Genomic DNA, 22,106 nt, shown 5'->3' on the forward strand with positions numbered 1-22,106 from the left:
TGAGCAGCAGTCACAGAAAGTAAATTAATGGAAGCCAGCATCTGCTGATATCTTTGACAATAAGGAATTTCACTGCCAACATTTAGAAACCATTGGAAATGGTCTCCATTGGAAACCAGATTTCGACTTTCTGCCCTGGGCTGCCAGAAGTATTTCAGCATAAAATGCTAAAGTAAGTTGAACTTTCAATTATAATTTCAATGACTGTCTAGTGAAATGGATTAATGCTCTGGCACTGCACCTTTGAGGCTTTGGCTCGAATCTTGTAGGATAAAAATCTGTCTGCTTTGACAGTTGAAAAGGTCAGAAGTGAAATAATGTCAGGTGGTCTTAGCCCGATTCAATGTCTCGATTAAGAAGTAGATGTAGAAGTTGTTGATGTAGGATATCATATTAGATCCTCTGCAAAAATATAAATAATTTTTTTTATTTACATTTCATCAGTAAAATTAGATGCAGACAGCTGCATTCTGGAGAGGTGGAGCTTAGTTCAGACTTCAGGAACACTGGATTTCAAAGTGAGCAAAATACAGGTTACAATATGCAGTATCTTAAGCTCAAAAGCTTATATCCATCATGAAATTGATTTCCTGATATTTGACTGTGTCAAGCATAGTTCTCACTTAAATAATTTTTAAAGTTTAATTTGGGAATTTTTATTAGCTGATAGTGTATAGAAAGAACAAGGTTTTCTCACTGTTCAGGCAAGAAAAGGGGTCTCTTCAATTTACTTTTTGAAACTGCTGCAATTCAATTCCTAAGCTTATTAAATAGGATTGTGGTTAAGGAGCAAAATACAGATATTTGCATAATGCATTTTTCTCCTATTTGGATACATACTTATATAATTTTATATGATAATATAGAAATATAAATTGCTTCTCCAGACAACCCTGCGGAAGGGTCACTACGGCAAAAATTTCTAGCAATAGTAACAGGAATTTCTGTGGGGAAAAAGGAACGAATAAGGGTTTGGGGCCATGTGTCTCAGTGATGGGAACGGTGGCTAACAGAGCTGCAGAGCACTTTTGCTGCCTTTGATTTGTCCCAGCCTCGCTTCTCACCAGCCCTCCTCACGTGTCAGGCAGCCTTGGCACTGCTCTTCCGAGTGAGGTTGTGGATTTTCTTTGCTTATTTCAATAAGAAACACACATACAAGATAGTGCAAATTGGAAATCAGCTGTCATGGTATGCTACATAAATTGTCTGGTTCTGGTTGGTAACCTATTGCAGACGATTAAATAAGTGAGCAGTTACGTCCTTTTCAGTGCTGGTAGGCATCTTTGTTTTATTTAATTCCCTGTTCCTTCTCTCTGTGTGTGTATGTGGTGTGCCGTGGGCTTTTTTTCAAGTCGTGTTTCCGTCCTAAGGCAAAGAAACCACAGTCTCCATGTGATCATGATGCAATGCAAGAGCTGATGGAACTGTACATATGTTGTAAAGATTAATTGGCATTCAGTTAGGCCCCATAAAGCATGGCATGCCATGCATTATCCTCTATTTTGCCTTCAATTTTCAGTGCGGTTCAGTTGACATAGTGGGCACAGACTGAAAAAAGTATAAAACGTGTACTTTTTAGTAGGCTGATCTTCCCAGTGACAAAACCTTAGAAGAGCTTTGGAGATTCAGATAAGCCTTAATTGTGGGGCAATCGTAACACAGTCTTGCTTTTCCCTGCTGAGATTTACTAAGTGGGGCCCAGGGGACCATTGAAATCACAGAATTATTTTTTATTTGTTCTACAGATTTTTCTGACCAAAAAAAAAAAAAAAGATATCACATCACCATCCTCACACTTAAAAGACGTGGTGTTTAACTGCGGTGCAAAACCAGGGGACCGTGGCTGCAAGGGCACTCTGGTGCGTGGTGCCGGTGTTCGCTGACCCGACCGCTGGTGGGTGCGGCGGTGCAGCCCTTGCCGGGCCGCCGGCGAAGGCAGAGAGGCCAAGCACCCTGATTGCGAACCGTTATTTATAACAGAACAAAGTGGTAATTTTGCAACTATCACGGCTCAAATATGGGACCATTTCCCTAGTAATAAAACTATTACTCTGTAACTGTTTACTTATCAGGAGACCATTATGTGATTGATGACCTGAAAATGGAGGTTATCTTTCAATTCATTTGAAATGCAAGCTGACTAGAAAATCTATAGTTATTGCGGCATATTTTTAAGCAAAATCAGGCACCTACGTTGACCTCCTATTTACATTTCTTTGAGAAGAAAAATCACATAAAAGCTATCAAGAAACACATTTCACAGCAGGCAAATTAATTGGTTTTACTGTATTTGAATGGAGGGTTTGTCAAATAAAACATGCCATGACAGTTAATAGTGTCATTTAGAGGCAGAAAATTATTGGCTTATTTGTTATTGGATAAAAGGAAGGCAAACACTTTGTATTAGGAAGTTTTAATGTGTTTAAAATCCTCATTAGGGATTTATGGACATTCTTGCTTAGCATAGCGCCTCATTAATTTGAGGCTAAACAGTTACTTCTGTGTTTCAATTCCAATTTTTTTTTCCCTTTTCTTTAATTAGATCTCACATTAGAGTTTGGTCTCTACACCACTGGAGATGTAGAATTAATTAATGTGATTTATAAATCTAATGGAAGTGAGTTATTCTTAGATATCTTTTCATTTTAGTGAGCGGTTTAACTGCATGCAGCATAAGTGCACGCAGATCTAAGAGATTTTGGGAGCTCAGGAAAAGTATGTGACTTCTGCATTGAATACATTTAGCAGCGTCCCTTGGCATTAGTAGATCAAAGCATTTTAATTAGAAATGTAACTAAAAGGGAGGCCGTAAAGACCCCGTTCAAAATCAGATTTTCTTTGTTCTAAGTTCTGTACTGTCCAAAAAAAGTGTTCTTTTAGCTCCCCTTTTGTATGACAACCATGACATTCAGTGGCAGTTGGGATAATCATGTGTTTTACTATTTAATGAGCATAAGATCTGGCTCTTAATGTAGTCTGAATTTGGATCCGATCCCAATAAAGACATAGTCATTAATTGTGCTATTTTGTTATTATTAATAAAAGGAAAATGGCTTTTATTTCATATAGGAATTTCATTTATTTGATTGAAGTTTATGTAAAAAACGTATTTGTGTGGACTAGTTATGCTAACAGGTAGTGTTGGTATTCCAACCCTAAGATATTTCAAAATACATTTGTTTTGTTTCCCCCGGGCAAGACCATGTCCTTGCCCTTTGAATTCTGGCCCTCTATTTTGAAGACAGTCTGAGGACACGATCTGCAAGTTCTTCTGTGGTGGAGGGACGTATGAGAATGAGAATGACTAATTTGCAAACAAGCTCTGAGCAATTCATTTGGGTCCCAGCATTGGCTTTGAAGCTGTGCAAACTACTGTACAAACAAAACCCAGGAGTACATTTTTCAGTGAGGACATTCATGCCTGCTTTAAAAAAAAGAAGTGGAACAGATAACCGGCACAGTCACCCACTGTATTCTTGTAGCTACAGTAAAGGTATTGTCAGATGTAAATAGATGCTTTAAAACGTTCCTCTTTAAAACCTCAAAAGAAATGTTACAGTGTGAATTCATGAGGTCAAATAACGCTTCAGGTTACACTGATGCAACTTCACTGACATCAGCGGAGTTTTAGTCGTGTCACCAAGGCCACAGTCTGACCTGGCGACTTTGCTGCTATTTTAGCAGGAAGTTACACTACTCCTGCCTGATGCTGCTCTCATGCTGGCGTGTACTGGGAACAGACACCAAATTCCAGTAATGTAAAATAGATTTAAAGGAGATCCAGTTCCAAGTTGTATTAAATTTAGGCAGCTATGTCTGTATAATAAAGGGATTTTTAATCATTTCAAAGAGGTTCTACTCGAAGTGTTACACTGAGAATAAATACGGTGTCTAATTTACATCCCCCTAACTGAGGACGAATAGTCTTGGAAGCCAAACTCCCTTCACACTCCTTTTATACTTACACCGCTTCATTGTCTTCGGAGGAGTTAGATTTCATTCACACTGCTAAAAGTAAGACAAGAAACAGACACTTGATCTTTATTTCTGCCACACCATATATCTCACCGCACCAGAGGGTTGCATAGTCTGTTAGTCAGGCTTTGATGTTTCAAGTGGACAAGTGCACGGTGGCATTTTAGGTCAGGGTGTCTTTTATCATCAATTTAATGGAAATGTATAAGGTAACCTCTTCCAGAATAAGGTGAAAATACCAAGGCACATAAGGAAATGTACTTATTTTATATAAGTAAATAAGTACTTGCAGTCATTGGAGGAGGAGGGACAGAGAGAGAGAAAGGAAGGAATAAGGGAAGAAAGAAAAAGAGAAAATGTGAAGTTCCAAATTTCCTTGCTCTTTGTCAGCATTCAAAGGTTCTAACAGCCTTTATGCAAGCCAGTGTTTTGGTCACAAATTAAGTACTGCAAATGCCACTTTTGTTGGGGCCTGGCTGAATACTGACATTACCAGTTACTCTGGTATTATCATCATGGTGAGCTTCTAAAATACTACATTCAGAATATTCCATAAGTAAAATGTGCAGCCTTACCTACATAAAAAAAACTCCCAGGAGACCTTGAAGTGAGAGATCACTTTTCAGGCTTCTCTCTCTAATAGAGTTTGGCAATTTGCTGCATGAAAATAATGGAGAACCATTGAGTTTAAATTGAACATCAGCATATTGTGCTTTCATGGAGACTATTTCATGCTGATCAACATTGAAATGGTATTGTTAAAAGAAAACATCAAAGAAATGAAAAAGAAAAAATAGGCTAAATACAGCATGCACTGGGAAGAACAAGAAAAATATAATTGCACATCCAGGTCAGTCTGGTTTAAAAGCTGCTGTAGCAGAACTAAATGCCGGTGAAAAAACATTGTCCTTGCAGTTGGGGTTGCTCTGACTGGGAGGTCGTTGTAAGCGGAGTTCATTGTAGGGAAATCAAACTATAATTCCGATTTGTGGGCTAGCGCCCAAGTGCCACAACCTGGTGTAACTGCACCGTTTTGTCTAGCTCTTAGGTGAATGGAGAGGAGCATGTTAGAGACATTGGCTTTTGTGTGAAACTAAAGGTACCCATTGTGGGCAGTTTTGGCTTCTGAACTAGAGACCTTTTGGGAAGTTCACTAAAGTCAGCGGGAGTTTGATTCAGCCGCATTTTGGACCACACTAGTAAGTTGTTTTTCCCAGCTAATGTGCTTTACTCGAGGGAAGAGGCATAAACTTCTCCATCCACTGTTGGAAGAGCAGCACTGCTGCAGGCCAGGCTGTCTTAACTTAACAAATTAACTAACTCGGTCCGCTCCTTAAAACTTTTTCCTGTTTTCAGGTTCTCCAGTAAATGCATATTTACATATTTACACAACTGCTTCTGCAGTATTTGTATTAAGGGGGAACAGAGGAGCAGCTCTCTGTATTTTGTTTTAGGCAATAGTTTTTCTTTCTCTCTTAATTTTTTTATATATATAAAGTATATATTTTCACAGACCTTTTAATAAGCCCCAGGAGATATTTTTGGGGTTGAAATAATGGGAAATGTAGTCTTCTCATGGTATTTTGGTTCCAGGATGGTGGAGGTACTAAAAGAAAACCGTGGATATACATTATTTGGGACCCACAAATGGCTCCCTTGAGAATTAATAACCCTGTGAAAAACCTATATATGTATTTGAATACCAAGGGAGCAATTTTATTTGGGTTTTGTTGAATACCACCATGTTTGACTTCATTCGGTTTCCTCCAGAGCCCAAACATACAGTCCTAATATATGTTGGTGATAACCTCATGAATATCAAATACACCAGAAAAAAACCAAACCACTCAGGTTGCAATATTCATTCCTTGCTCTTTTGCTGCTCGCATTCTTACCCATTTGCACTAAAGTTAGTAAGGAAGAGCCTAGATCCTCCCAGCTAGTGACATTAGTTTGACATCTATTTCAGGTGTCTTTAACATGAATGACCCTTTTGGGACCAAATATTAGTGAGATAGGAAACAGACAAAAGCATGAACTGTGAAACAACCCAAGGAGGTTCGAGCAGTAGGCTCTGAGCAGTGGTGTGAAGTTTACCTCAAGTAAATGTGAACCAGTCTTCCTTAGGAGGAGAAATGTGTAGTCAGATGGCAGCTGAGGGGCAGGCTGCTGTCTGAAAAGGGGCGAGTCCAGAAGAGATGTAGGGAATGACTGAAGAGGGGAGATGAAGCCAGAGCATGCAAGGAAATACTGATGGCAATCAAAGGAAAGCTGGTGTTGGAAAGGCGTGGGTGTATACTCCATTCAAGTGCAGGTGAAGTATTGCATCTTCTTAGATTTGTAGTGAGCATATTGCAAAAATTGAATCATAGGTTCATATAGGTTGGAAGGACATTCAAAGGTCATCTAGTCCAATGTCTTGTATCTGGAAACCCTGCTATTCTTAGTACTGCCCGATGCATTTCCCACTTGTATTAACCAAAAAAAGAAGCACCCTCTGTTAATAGGAAGCCTGGCAGGAACTGAAGGCATTCATAGGACGAGGCTTCTGCTCACAGTCCTGGTTTTGCTGCTTCTGGTTCCTAAGTGTTTTCCTCTTATCACTGTGTAGTGCACTCTGGAAATGATCAATCAAGGCTCATCCACAAGATCTTTTCATGCTAGCGAGTGAAAAATCAATTTGTGTTCGAAGGAGTATACAGTAGTATGAGCTTCGTCTCCCCAGATTCAAAATGGGTTCCTTGATAAAGGAGATGACAATGAAAGCAGAGCTCTTGATGTATAAGCACATAGGTGCTTATATGCAAGAAATGAGAGTGGGTTCCTACATTCATTTAACATGCTACATTTATCTTTTCGATAAAACAAAGATAGGAAGAAGAGATTACTTGTTGAATGCCAATTGTGCATCAATAAAGCCAGGGGGTTTGTTCACGAACAGTTTATCCAGATGAAAATGTAGTCGATCAGTTCTGGCAAAGGCATCATTCATTGTGTATTTCTGCTTTCTGACACTACATTTGAATTTTCAGAACTATTCTGACAAGTCTGTTGGAAGATTTTGTTGCTAACATTTCTGAGAAATGCCTGCTGTTGGATGTAAATTACAGGGAAAAGAGACTTTATATGATTTTTCTGTGCCACAAAAACAAAATCTGATCTCATGCAGGTTATAAATTGTCCAGGAGGTAAGAGTGGTCAAAGAACTGTTGAATGAATAAATGGAAGGTTAGATCAACATGACTCATCAGATATTGTAACCATTCACCCAATGTCATTTGATCTGCGTAACATTAAAGGCTACTATTCCCTCACTCTTAGATTTCTGCCCTCCTTCCCTCCCTTTAAAGTTTAGCACTGAGCCATCCAAGCCATACATTAAACCTTTGGTTCCACATCATTTAAGTTCTGTTCTCTCTCTTGTGAGACCGAAATGTGAAGAGAGCCTTATAATACTGGCTTGTATTAGGTGGAATATTTTGACCATCTGACCTTTCCTTTTTTCTTCTTTCTTTTTTTTTTTTTTTTTTAGCAAGCAGTATTTAAAAGTAAACATGAAGCGTTTTGATGCAAAAGAGTTTTGCCAGATTAAAATGAAATTGGAAGATGAGTTCAGTGTAGCATGTAGCTGTTGTGAAATCTTTTTGTTTTGATGGAAGTTTTATTACCTCAGGACGTCTGTCTGCAGCTTATGTAATATTCACTGTTCTTCAGTCTGGGGTTCATGAATGCGCTGCCGGCCGAGAGAAGAGCTCATGATGTGAAATGCAACTACTCGGTCTTACGGAAGCCAAATTCCTGGAATCTGTCCTTTTGGCTGAGTTAGACCATGCTGCTCACGAAGGAAGAAAAGCACCAAAAGCGTGCACAAATGCAAGCTGTGCCCTCCTTTTTAGAATCTGATTACTGATGAAAGCTGAAGAGGAGAGGGGGTGGAGAATCACATAATGGGTCCTAAACTACTTGGTTTTTATTAGATTAGGAAAGTAGTAGTATGGGATGAATGTCCAGTCTTGACTAAACTACAGGAGGAACGTGGCATTTTATTAATGGCAATTCTAATAACAGTTTGTTATAGCACTTGTACTGGAGAAGGTGATGAATATTGTATCTGCTCTGTTTCATTCTGTCCTTATGTATCTATGCTTGGATGCCATGGTGCGCCATGTGGGCCTGCTTGCACTTGTTAGCTGAATGCAAGTGTTAATGGACAATTAAACTTGCAATTTTTGATTCACACTTTGAAAGGTTGAGAGGTTGTTTTTTCTTTTTTTCCCAGGATAGACTAAGTTTCTAATAGATCTGTGCTTTTTAAGTCTCTTAGAATGTGCAACTGTAGCATGAATTTAGAAAAATGGTCTCATTTCTTTAGAAATCCATTAATAGTAATGTACTGAAAGACTCTTACATTGATCTTCTCTGATAGCCATGTTGTAATAATTATTCTTTTAATGTTTGCATCAATCTAAATGTTTTCTTCTTTGTGCTAGCTCCTACTTGGATCTCCCTATGTGACAGTCACAGCACTTTGACATCTTGCATTACTTTAATACCAGTGATTCAAAACAAAGCAATGCCAAAGGGAACAAAAGTTCTGTCAAGCCGTTAAAATCTTCTTTGCCATTAACACAATTAAATTGATGCATAAGCATTTAAAGTTATTAGCAAGTGCTGCCAGCAGAAGCTGGTTGTGATTGCATAATATATAGCAGGCTTTATTAAAGTAAAATGGTATGTTTATTGTTATTATCATCATTAGTTCTGAAGTAACATAAACTTAAACAGGCTGTGAATTGGGAGACGATGTGAAACAAGTACGAACATGCTCTGCCCTGTGTTAATAGTCAGGGACACAGTTATCACAATTAAGACATTTCTAAACAAAGGAATACACATGGCACCTCGGCTAACCATTGAAAATGGCATGTGTAATGGTGGGGAGGGGTGTTAAATAAAGAGAGGACTTCTGTATCTCTGCTGCTCTCACTCTTCCCAGTCTGACTCACTCGCCTGGATTTTGGGCTGCTCCTGTTGCTGCTGTGAGAGATTTTGTGGTTGGTGTGTACACTGCAAGTTTATTGGGGGAGTATTTGTTTTATTTTCTCGTATTCCAACATACTAATTTTTCAATGAAAAAGAATCAGGATTGTATTAGAGACATATGTACTCCCACTATCCCACTGCACATTGCAGTAATACCCATGTTTGCTAATCTTTTGGTTAACTATATTCCTCACTGAATGGAGAGTTGGTATGAGGTATGGAAAACACAGATTAGCAAACTTACAGGTATTGAGAGGGAAAAAAGTGATTTAAGTGAAAAGTAGGGGGATGAAGGAAGGCCAATGAAGTGCTGGAGTATCAAGTCATGCAGTATGAGGGTGGACTGCATGCCTATTGCAGTTAACGCTGACCATCCACTGGAAGTTCTCAGCCTAGGTTTGTTAGGTAGAATTTAAGCTCAGTAGAAACTAGGCACAAAAGGTAAGACTCTTTTTTTGGTCGGTTGAATGTTTTTAAGTGATATTATGGAAAATTATAATCTATAGTTGCTGAAGGTAGATAAAAATCACTAATATCCCTGCAGTGTAGTCATATTCACTTGAGTACTTCTTTACCTCAAGATATTGATGAACTGTTGGAAATGCAGAGAACAGTGATGCAACAAGCCAAAGGGATGGAAAATCTTGTTTATCAGGAAAGAATGTAAAAGTTGAACATACCACATTTGAAAAAGTGGAGTGTAATTCTGCATGTCTGTGCGTGGTCTAAGTGTGAAGGGAAGTAATGAATTACTTAGAGTAGTGGGAAGAGCTCTACAGAAAGGCTGAGGTGACACTGAAAGCAAAATTTTAACAATTATTACAAAAAAGGGCCAAATAGTTTGCAACACTGCTCTGTATTTTATTAAGGGAAGGGGTGGGAGACCCATTTCCCTACAGTTTTTGGGTCAGACTAGCCACAGTACTAGAAGATGTGGGGAAAATGTGCTACATTAGCAGAGCATGAACTTGGTGATCTAATAGGTGGTCTTTCTGGTCTTTGACTTTTGTAGCTGTGTGGATTTATTCTTGAAGCTTAGTGCTGGCTGAAATATAGGAGGAAAGCCATGGTCAGTGCTTTTGGTCAAGCACTATAGCAGATTAGGATGACAGGGATTAAGTTGAGTCATGAGTGTCTTTTACCAAACTAGTTACCAAGGGCAATAAGGTAGAAGCATCGGGCAGAAAAGTCTCACTGAATATTTATGGTACAAAGCACGCACCTGTTTTTTGGTACCTTCCTGAATATTGTCTCTTCCTCTTCTGCTGTACCCCCATGATAAGAACCTATCATAACTGCCTGCAAGTGCTACAAAATGGTTGTACGTACAGTTCAAGTCTGCCAGTTGTTTATGTAATTGTTCACAGTATTTAGAGGTTTTGTGCTCTTTCATGTCCTTGGAATGAGGGAATGTGGCAAATGCTGTAAGTACCATTTAAACTAGTATTTTCAACTGGAAGACGTTAAGGGCACTACTGTGTGTGTGCGTGGGTATGGTTGTGTGCATAGATACATCGCATCTTTCTAAGGCAAGAAGGAATGTCTGTCAAGCCTCTTGAGGTGGATTCTTGTGTGCTGTTCAGTCTTCAGAGGATACTTTACCTGCAACAGGCTGATGAAGTGAGGGACAACAAAATCAGCAGCCACCCTTATAGTCCAACCAGTATTTTACTACAGTATATGTTTGAGTTTTAAGAGCTGTCTTGGCTGTTAGCCTATTAAGCTATAGGATAAGATAGTTGATGATAACAGCTTTCTCCTAACTGTTATCACCTCTGTCCTTCGCTGCAGCGTGCGGCAAGTTAAACCAAACCTCGCCTTCTCTCTGAAGGCTGCCGATAGGAGTAACAGTGGGATCTTCTTCAATTACAGAAGTTTCAGGCAATTCTAGTGCCAGTTCTCAACTGTGAGGAAATCAGAGTTCTTTATTGCTTCAAAAGTGTCGTTAGTAGCACAAAGCAGCGCAGAAGAAAAAAACAACTTTTGACAAAATGGGTCCTGCTGATGATTTATGTTGATCTACTGGAAAATTTGGTAGGCAGCAAGCGTGGATACAGTAGTCTTCAAAGAGAGGCAGTTGATTGTTAGCTGTTCACCTATGTGGTTGTAGCCACTGAACTTTGCATCCAGCACCTGACTAAACATTTCTTTTTTTTCTTTAAACCTAGGTTACCCTTCCCAATGATTCCAGCTGCGTGGAAGAAATATTACGGGTGAGTAATACCCTTTGCTTTTGTATCTTTTGTATAATTGTAGTGCTGTTATTTCATCTTTCATGGAGAAGGGTTATATGGCTGTCCTCAACACTGTCATTAAATAATAACATATTAGTGGGTCTGTATTAAAGAGACATAGCCAAGCGGTAGGCCCAGGGTGCTCCTTAGTGAGTAAGGTCAGTTCACCTAATACTCTTCATCTGCCGGCTTGTGTCGGTCAGGATTTACACACATTCCTGTTCTTTTTTAAGCTCTCGGTCTCTGTGAGTCTCTCCAGGATGCATTTCTCTCCTACCCTGAGGTGGAGTTGCCTTAATTCTCCCACTCACAGACTGACCTACAGTCTTCCTCCTTCTTCCCCCAAAACTACAGTTGCTCATCATTCATGGTTTTGTTAAAGACCTACAGACATTTTTTTCTGGGAGCTCTGGTCAGTGGTTGAATACAGAAAATTAAAACAACCACTCCAGACTGAGCATGGCTTAATTGCAACAAGGTTGTATAACAAGAAAAAGGGGAGCGTGCACAACTTCTATACATGTAAATCTGCCTTACTTTAAGTGTAAGATGGGCTTTTCCTCAGACACCACAACTTTGGGGTCCCCTATTGGCAGTGAGAGTTCTCTGGGGGCAGGTTTGCAACCCACCAGTCCCTGTCTGGGATTTAGGTTTTTATCCTCATGAGTTGAGTTTCCCATCTGTCAAGAGCTACCTCTCTGGGATTGCCAGCCAACCTGCTGGTTTTCAGTGTAGAGAGGATAAAATTTCAGTGGGAATTTGTGCCAGCCACATCCTTATTACTAGGAGCAACGGGTGCAAACTAAACCAGACCTGAAATCATGTGTAACAATCATGCCAACTTGCTTGCAAAGACATGGACTTATTCTTCCTTATAAAAAAAATAGGCTTCTCAGTATTCACTGCAATCCAGAGTTAAATAGTTTGGGAAACTTGCTCCTGTTTTGTGTACACACATTATCTTGGGATGCTATTGATGTCCTTATGGGTTGCCAGTGTTGCTGCAGAAGTACGTTGAACCAGCAGGCAAGCATGCATGCGCAGACCTGCAGTAACGGAGGAGTATGCATCTGTATGTGCACCCAGAAGCAATGAATGCAAGGAAATAAGTAAAATTTAGTTTCAACCTTCAGAGGGAGCAGGGGTTTACTGCCTATAGAACACTAAGGGAGCAAAAGCAAAGAAAATGTTGAAAGGCTGTGCGAAATACTTGATACATTTTAAATGTCTTCCTCCCCTGTTTAAATATTTCAATTAGGTTCATTACTGTAGTTGGAATGAATGACCTGTTAGCTGGGGAAAGCAGTTGTTTTCTGTAAACAGCATCAAAAGGAAATGTGATGTTGGGAATTTCAGGGATCAATCATCCAGGTGACAGTTTTAATGTGGGAACAGTGCATATAAATCACAGGAAGCAGAAATGTCTTTTTTCTAATCAAGAGGAGGTGATCCTATTTCCTACCCCATGACTGTAATTTGAGTCAACAGACAGAGGCAGAATGTCCCGGGCTTCCTTCTGAAACCTGCTGAAATCGGTGCAGGACTTCCTGTTGTCTTCAGAAGGTGGGGATGAACTGCAGAGTCCCTGCGGCTGCAGGCAGCGCCTCCTGCCACCAGTAGGCTGTTAAACTCGGGGGGACTCTTGGGGTGGACAGACCAGGGATTTGGCAGGTTTCCATGTCTCTGGGGATCTGTCTCACAAGGACATGTAATGGGCACCCAAAAAAGGGATACGAACCAGCAGATCTTTCTTGACTGCCGGGTGCAGATGCCCAGAGGCAACCCCATGCCCAGCCTTGCCATCCAGCTATGGAGCAAACCTGTCAGCCATAGCTGCAGGCATAGCCAGAAGCCATCTTCAGCATATGAAACCACCTGTGCTGGGGAGCAGGTATGGGTTTGGCACGCCGCAGGTGAGCGTGGGGCCTCAGCCATGGTTCGTCTGGGATATGCGCTCCCTCACCACAGGCGCAGCTAGTTAGTGTTGTTACATGGTGAGGCTGGCTTTGTATGCCATCAGCGTGGTGTTAGGCAGCTCTGGGTGCTGACAGGCTGTCTGCAGCCTTCTTGTAACCTGTCTGCAAGCAGGCTGCAGGCTGCCAGCAAGGCCCTGAGTGTATGAAGCAGCAGATCACAGAGCTGCTTCTGGGGCTGCCCATCAAAGGCCAAGCAAACCCCAGTCCCAGTTGGTTGCCTTCAGTGGCAGCGTTTTAGGCTTTCAACTTCATATGGTGCTGAAGCACACATGGAAGTAGAAGTACCTGAGTTTTGTCAATGACTTTGTTCTTCTCAAATTTATAATGCAGAATAAGCTAGCGGGAAATGTGTTTTGGCTGTATGCAGAGTATCATATTCTACTTGATAGGCAACGGAGAGAAAATAAGTAAGAGAATGTGATGCCCAGCAGTGGTCAAAATCCAGTCTTCGGGCTCCCCGTGGAAGCCCTGTGTCAGGAGATTCAAGCTGTCTGCTCCAGATGAAAGGATGACCCTTGGTTTCAGCAGCGATCTGTGCTTTGAGAACCTGGATTAAGTTCCCAGCCCTGACAGATGCTTTCTGGCCTTTTGGGGCCATTTACATAGGCTCTGAAGAGCCTTTGGGAGTGTGGGCCTCAGCTCCCTGATGGCAGCTTCCCCAGGTAAAAAAATAGGCTACTAACATTTCCGTCCTGTCAGGGATGTTGCAGAGGTAAACAAGAAGGATTACAAGACAGTCAAGTCCCAAAGGTAGACAAATGGGGCTGTAATACTGTGCATTTTGACCCACCAAACCGTTGGCAATGACTGGCAATTTCGGCTCTGGGCCATGTCCACTGCTGAGCTGTGTGCCCCAAAGTGCTGGAGGAAGGGTGCTGCTGCCTGCCTCGGCCCGGCCCTGCCAGTCTCCCTTGAGAGCATTTCGTGCCTTGAAGTTTGCTTTTTTCTTTTTTTTTTTTTAAGTCAGGGAATTAAGTGACTTAATTCAGTTTCACCCCTCAGAAAGACACAGTAAGTCTTGTAGGTTTTTTTGCTAGACTTTAAAGGAAGAGGGACCCAAGCTACGATCTGTGACCTCTGATTTTACAGAGCTCTTTTTTTCAAGCTGAACTTGATTAATGTTTTTCGTAATTGTAGAGGTTTGCAATTCCTAATCTCCGTCTTCTTTTTTTTTTTCCTAGAAAAAAAAAGTTTAATTGAGTTTATGGTCAAAAATTTCCAACTGAGTGAGGGAAAAGGTCTTGAGTCCGTTCAGACCCCTGAGTCTTCAGAGACAAAATTTCACAGTCCTTCAGATTTCCTGAAACACTTAGCCACTTTTGTCATCTTGTGTAAACGCTTTAAGGACTGTTCCTGATACTACAACCAAAGGTTAATGGCAGACCAGTCTCCTGTTGATTTTGCTTTTCTAACGAGGATGGCTGAGGAGGTTGTTTAAAATAATGATGATAATAATAATAATAATAATAATAATAATATCTCTCTTGTACAACTAAGGCCAATCTGTAAAGGTAGTACAGGAGATTTACATTTAATACAGGTTGCTAATACCAAATTGAAATATGAAGGCGAATACACTGGTGGTTGGTACACTTTTTTCTGTTCCAAAATGTGGCTTATTTTTTTTAAACCAGCATATTGGCTTTGAAAGTGTGGATAACATGGAAGACAGGCAATCAGCAGTGTGTATGTGTGTGTAATTCACATTTTATTAATATGGATTTAAATTAAGTTGTCACTTGCTATGTGCAGCCATTGAGAAATGAGTTCATTGAAATGTTGTGATACAAGGTGCAGATGGGGCGGGAGAACTGACATTTTAAACCAGTGTTCTGAAGCTGTTACTTGTGCCACTTGTACCAGTGCTTTACATCAGTGTGCCTTGCTGTCATTGCGCGTTATATGAACCGTCGTGCTGGTCCAGGCATAGGGGTGTGTGTAGGTGTGACACTTGAGTGCGAACTAGCAGCGATCCTTTTTCTGCCTATAGAGAGCACAGAAGGGACCTCTCTTAGCATTGGTTTACCTCTGGTTAAGAGGTGATAAGCATACAACATTACATGGGAAAGAAAGGAAATTTGATTTAACTAAATTTTCTTGAGGACTTGTAGTGTAAATTGAAATTTTGGGCTAGGTGTTTAGGCAATCGATGAGACATAATCCCGCAGAAGTGAGGCTCTGGTTTGTACACATGAAGCTTTCGTGTCTGTGTTGCTAACCATCTGGGCAGGCACTTCTGTCTAAAAATCTGTCCCTGCTTAGAGGAACGAAAGAATTCTTGTAGGTGTATATTCTCTGTAGTAAGGCATCAAGTAACTAGATGGACTTCTGATGCTATGTGGACAGCTGTGATTTAATTAAAAGCTTTCTAGTCTGGAAGCAAAACAAATTCTAAATATAATTCAGATTGTAATTAGTATAAATATGACTGGAATTAAATGAGCAAAGTCTATAATTTGTATGGCCTTCTATTCTTCTTATGACTAGCTCATGTCTAATGACATTGGAGAATATGTAAATTGATCAGCAGGTGAAAATGCCCTTGACTGGGCAAATTATGTGTAGTATTACCTTCCTCATGCCAATTGAAAGCACTAACGGATTTAATATGTATCATCCATAGCTGAGGTGAGCTGTTCACAGAGCAAAATTAGACTGTAACAGATATAGCCCATTATTTGCCCCTCAATAATTGTTTTCTCTTCTAAAATACAAACCAACATTGAAGAACGATGCTAAACCCTATTATAATAATTGTAATTTGGAAAACACAGGTACACTGTCCAGTGTGGTTACAAATGCACTTAGTAGCTGACAGGCAGTTTAAATATTTTCATGTGGAATCTGGGGGCTTGCTGGGGAGGACATGATGTGAATTTAAAATGATTATCCAGACGTCATTGGACAAGTGAATAACGAGCTGACTGGCCTAGTAAATCATGTGAACCTGTCAAATGTGGGAACACGTTGGGGAGGAGATGATGTCAAGTAACAGTAACTTAGCAACCTGGCAGTTAGCTGTCCAGAGAATGAGTAAGAGTAGCCACTTTTAAATAGCTGAGTAAATAAATGAATCCCTATGTGTCTTAGGTGTGCTATAAAAATAGCCCAGCACCGTATGTTTTGTGTCAAGCTGCTTCTTTCTCCAGGATAAGGTGATTTATTGTTTCTATTGAAATGAAAAAATGGATTGAAAAGTTAACCCACGTGTAAATGTGTATCTGCGGCCTTTGTCCTTCGTCTGGCGTGCAGCCTTTGGAAGCGTGTAAGGAACGGGTAATAGCCTGCTTTGAAAAAGGCAACATGATACAACTGTAGGTTTGGGTTTTTTCTTTAGACTTTGCTTATGTACATGAAGATTTGGATGGATAAAAACAATTAATTTCTTAGGAACTTCCAAGCCATTTTATTTTTCAGCTTTTTATCAGCATTTTCTCAATGGAGGCAGAACCAGTTTCTGCTCTCACATCAAAATAAATCAAGGGGTAATTCCACTGACCTCTGATCTCATTTGAGTTCATTGAATTCTTCTTCCTCCCACACTGGTATAAATTGGCAGCAGCTCCACTTACGTTGCTGCTGCTGTTATTAAATAAAAAGGAGTTACCCCTGCATTACTTTAGGTATACGTAAAAGCAGCAACTAGTCCTTTGCTCTGATGACTCTCTAGATGTAGTCTCACTCCAGAAAATGGAAATGCTGAGTAGTTCTTTCAGAACAGCTCATTCCTGGTTTGGTAGGTAATCAGCTCAATTCTCATCTCAGTACCACCACAAGCATTCAGCAACAATTCCAGGAAGGTCAAAAGAAGCCTTTTCCCAGCATTTTGTGCACTGTCCAACCGTATACACACAGGCACAGTGAGATCAATAGTTGGAGTCATTTGAGGACAGCCTGGTGTAGGCTTGAAGTGCAAAAGGCTCTTTTGGAGCTGGAGATGGCAGCCTTAGGTCTTCCCAGTCTAGAGCAGACGCTTAACACGGAGGCTCGCCTTGGCCACTGTGAGTTGCACCTGAACGCAGCAGAACAAGATTATTTGAGTTTTTGGCCATGCACCTTTACAGTGACAATATTATGGTGCCACCTGTGAGAAAGGCACCTCAGGAGCATTATTCCAAAGCTGTCTATATTAACTGGAAGGTACACAGAATCATAGAATCATTGAGGTTGGAAAAGACCTCTAAGACATAATGTAGAAAACTCAGGCTAGCTGAGTAGGAAGTTGGCATGAGTCAATGCCCAACTACTTAGCTTATGCGGTTGGTTTTGTGGGCCACCGCTGCACTGCTGGCATGGCACAGGTTAGGTATGAGAGGAGTTCACTTGTGATGTAGATATATACTATAAATCTGCTTTGTGCTGCCAGACCAACGCAAAGCAGACTTCATGCTGTTGGGGAGGTGACGGGGAGAAAAGGTTGACTGTCTGATCTGACAAATGCATGTGGGTGTGCAGTGTCTCCTGTATTCGAAAGGTGGTGTTTTGCACCTGCCTGTTACAGGGATAAATGCCTCTTCAAGATGTAAGGCAGCAAAAGATTAGACCTTTGTCAGGACAGACAAGCAAGGTCTGATTCCAGCCTGCAGGGACATTTATCAAATAAAGGTTTTATTTTCATAGCAGTATTAAAGAAATTATTTAGCAAAGAACTTTGACATGTAAAATCTGATCATTATGTGGGTCTATTGCAGCCTGTCTACACTGTAACAATAAAAAAAGATTACAAAATGTATTCAGGAAAAGAGAAAGAGATTGCAGTGCACCTATTTCAAACTCACTATTCAATTCTGTTTTCTTATCTCCTTAACCATAATATTTTAACATATATTTTTGTACTACCAAATTGAAATATGGCTGATTTCAGTAGTATTATATAATTCTGCTATCGTTGCCAGATTTACCATTGCTACTAAGATTACTGTAACGTGAGCTGACATCAGAAGAGTTTGGACACGTATTACTGCTCCTGAAAAGAATGAAAGCACTCTCATGAGGAATGAATGACTAAATGAAAAAGTGTTAATTCTTATCTGTTTTCCAAGCTCTTCAGCATCTCTTTTGCACCAAAACAACCATTTTTCATTTCTCTTCCTCATTGACAGTCACCTCAGAAAAGATCCACTATGTATTGTAACATGTTACATGCTCGGCATCCTCACTCTGATTCAGTATTCTGTTATGATAAAAATAATGGTATTTTATGAGAATATACAAAATATTTTTTAAAAAATATTTTTTTAAAAGCCAGTCCAAACAAGAAAGTAATTCAAGCAAAGTCATTGTCTTGGAGGAAAAGATAGTAAGCTTTGCAACTTCTGTGGAAGATCAGGTACACCCTCTGCAGCACTTAAAAGTTTTGGTCACTTCATATACTACTTTGTCAAATACGTCTAAGTTTTGTATTTCCAGAAATAACTAGGACTGAAACAAAAAATGTGGGAAAACGAGTTGATGGGGACTTGTAGTTGAGTGGACAGTATCATAAAACTAAGATTCCTACTCCAGATTTGCAGACCCATGGGACCTGACTTCCCATCCCTTTTCATCATTGTAAATAAAAAGTAACTCTCTTATCTTTGAGTGAAAGTGCGAGAGAAAACAGACCCAAGGAATCTGGGATGTCAGATCAACTTTGACCTTTTGTATGCTCCCATAAACAAAAAAGGCCCCGAGTGCTGAACTCGATGGAAAATTTTAAACACTTCTACACTGTTATAGTGTTTGGCTTTAGCTGTACCAGGTATCCTCCCTTAAGGACCTCGTGGGCTGTATGAATTTATGTTGTACAAACGCATGATTAGAAACTTCAGAGCCTGTTGTGTGCCTGTCCTGGAGTACTGCTGCCGATTCCAAAATGACTGGTAACAACAGCAGAAAAGCCATCTGAAGCACCTATACTCCACTTACACAGCTTACCACCAAAGTATTAAACAAAAAAATCTAGTTCTATTTTGAAATATCGGTAGTAGAAAATTCCTCTGGTCTCAGATTAATCATTTCTGTTATTTCGTCTTGTCCTGTCAGAATGAAACATGGTTAAATATGGGCATTGAGTGTTTAAACTGCTAGCAATGTTACCTTTAATTTAAGTAGATTAATAATGTGTACTCTACATAACAAATTGCTTTAGGCACAGAATGAAGACATTGAAAACATATTAAAATTGAGTTAGGCTTTCTGAAATGAATGCATGTTTTAGAAAGAATTCTGGTTTGAAATGACAAAGTCTGTAGCATCTTCTGTGGCTCTTTATCTCACAAAAGGGAAGGGCTCCATTTTTGCAGCTTTGAGGGCAAGTGTTGCAGGTTTTAAGTCCTGGTAGGAAGCCTCCCCATAAGTCAGTTCTTCAGCACTGCTGAAGAAGCTGGTGTGGCCCATGAAGGATAAGTTGGCCATATGTGGTTAGTCAATAGAAGCAGAGCTAGGAAAAGGCTAGGCAGACTTGCAGTGTCCGAGGGAAGACAGGGCTGGAAGATGTAACTAAATGAATCTTCAGAAAGAGTTTCAAGAGCTCTCCTCTTTGAAATTCTCCTCTGAAGTTTCAGCTGGCCATGAAAATCAACCTAAAAAAATTGGTTGATGGTTAAAAAAAATGTATGTAAGGAAAGAACTAGAGAAATGAAAAAAAAAAAAAAAAGGACCAAAAAGGGGCCAGATACTTGAGGAATGCTCAGTTTCACTGCTTTAACTATACCCATCATGTTGCAACCTTTGCTGCTTCACTGTACTTGTGCTCTTAGAAGGAAAGTAAAGAAAACAGGACAAAGATGACACCTGCAGTAAACCTGAAGTTAGAACTTTGAATCTCCTTGTTGCTCACGGAGGAAATGGGTGGAAGTGTTCTGTTACAGCAGATACCAGGAATATTTGTTGCCATTTTCTTCATGTACTGCAGTCTAAATTTAACCCAAGTCACTCCTAACTTCTTCTTCTTAAGGCAAGAGTACAGACACCAACTGAGTTATGGGCCAAGAAGTATTTCTTCCTGAGAGATCCCCTGGATGAGCAGGTGGACTTTTCCTTTGGAGGAGTCATATGGTGAAACGCTATCAGCCTTGCCAGCCTCCATGGGGTTTGTGGAAGCAGCTTAACATGGGAAAGCAGTCTTGCAGTCATCATCTGTCTTAAGTTCAAGTTATTCCACATTCTGTAGGGAGAATAGTTCTGGAAGCTGCCTTTTTGGAGGGAGCAATTTATGTCTGTGCTACTTGCCATTGACCTGTAGGCTTTAAGACTGTTATGCAGCATGGTTAGTGGAGCTCTTTCTGAAGGTGTCTCCCTTCTTACCTGCGGAGATTGTTTCAGCTGTCAAAGTCTTCAGAATATACCACTTCACACCTGCCAGTAAAAGACTGATATGGTCCTTCTTCCCATCTCTTTGAACATCCTCTCAATAAATGTTTGAATACATAGACTCAGATAAAACATCCTACCTTTAATCTTCCTGTATAACCTTGAGATGCCCCTTCGCTCCACAGTGTCCCTTCTATGAAATGGGGAAATAGAACCTCACCCACACTGCCATTGTGCTGCGTAGTTAAATTAGTTGCTAGCAAAATGCATTGAGGTCCTCAGCTGGAATTATTGGTGTTATACTTGTGCAAAAAGCAAGGCTCAATCAGATATTTAAAATTGTACTACATACTGTGGCTTATCCATTTCTATAGAGAATTTCTAACATTTCTTTAAAGAAAGCGTGTCATTGAATTTAATGTTCTGAGAAACCTTACGTACTTCCAATCTATTTTAGCCATGTATTTCAAATTTTGCTTATAATTGTGTTTTTTATTGAATATGTAAGTTCCTTTCAATTTCTTAATACAGTACATGGGTTTTAATACACATTTGAGAAGAATGCACACTGTGGATGGGAGGCACTTTTGAGCGTTTTCAAATTGTCACAGTAAAATTGTCAGATTTGTTTAATTAGCCTGTAGAACCTGCCACATTGATTTATGTCAGCTGTGTAACAATTTCTTTGGATAGCTAGAAAATCTGACCAGAATGCTTTGCTTTTTTTTTTTTTTTTTTTTTTTTGCCAAGGAATTTTTGATTTAAAGACAGTCATACAGGCACCCAGCCTTGCAGAAATCAGCTGAAGAAAATGTCAGGCTGTAGCATTAGAAAGGAAGATGGTTTTATTACTTCAAGGCGTTGAGGTGTTTGTTGATCATTGTTCAGAGGCAAGAGATAAAAACTGACTACAAACATGAATCTGAAGTTCAGACTTAAGTGCCCAGATTTATGTTTGTTCAACATTCTGCATGCACTGTTTATTCTACCTGCTGCAAGTGTTACTGTATTGCCTGTGAGGGCTCTGGTGTGGGTGTCACTAGAAAACCCTGTTCTCAACAGTTTACAGCTCTTCTTTAAATATTTCCTCTATTGCAAAATTTCTGTGCAACATCTAAGCAAATATTTGGGGGGGGGAGTTGGAAATAATGCCTGCTAGTACTTCACAGGGTGAAACAGGAACAACATGGACACACATGGACTTAGGAGACTTGCATGGGTTGCTAATGGAAAAAAAGAAAAAGGGCAGGGTAGTGTTCATTGCATTTGCTGCTGGTTGAGTGGGTGATTCAAGGCATGGACCAAATTTCACCTCTGGAGCCAAGCTGGAAAATGGCAGGTACTGATCTCTTGTGAGGAATGCTTTGAGATCTTCTGATGGAATTTATTGCACAAGCACTGAGCGTTAAAAGCCCCTTTGGGCTTTGTAGTCCATTAATTTCTTTGCCACGAGTATATCCTGCTAAAGAATATGTTGTTTGTGTACCCCAAGGTACAGTAACCTTTAAAAATATTCTTCTGAGCTTCAGAAAAAGAATTTGGTGTTTGGTTTGTAGGAGAACATTCCCAGTAGTGATTTTTTTAT

The 22,106-nt window shown here is 40.1% G+C and overlaps 1 protein-coding gene across 3 annotated transcripts in view; it reads left to right on the forward strand.

Annotated features, from left to right (window-relative positions):
• Window positions 1-22,106, forward strand: part of AFF2 (ALF transcription elongation factor 2) — a 348,869-nt gene that overhangs the window by 177,973 nt on the left and 148,790 nt on the right. For all 3 annotated transcript variants that reach the window (XM_076347219.1, XM_076347221.1, XM_076347220.1), the window contains exon 4: window positions 11,187-11,231. In XM_076347219.1, coding sequence (XP_076203334.1) covers window positions 11,187-11,231 — 45 coding nt within the window. The remainder of the gene's footprint in view (window positions 1-11,186; window positions 11,232-22,106) is intronic.

This window comes from Aptenodytes patagonicus, chromosome 9, assembly GCF_965638725.1.
Source record: "Aptenodytes patagonicus chromosome 9, bAptPat1.pri.cur, whole genome shotgun sequence".
NCBI lineage: Eukaryota > Metazoa > Chordata > Aves > Sphenisciformes > Spheniscidae > Aptenodytes > Aptenodytes patagonicus.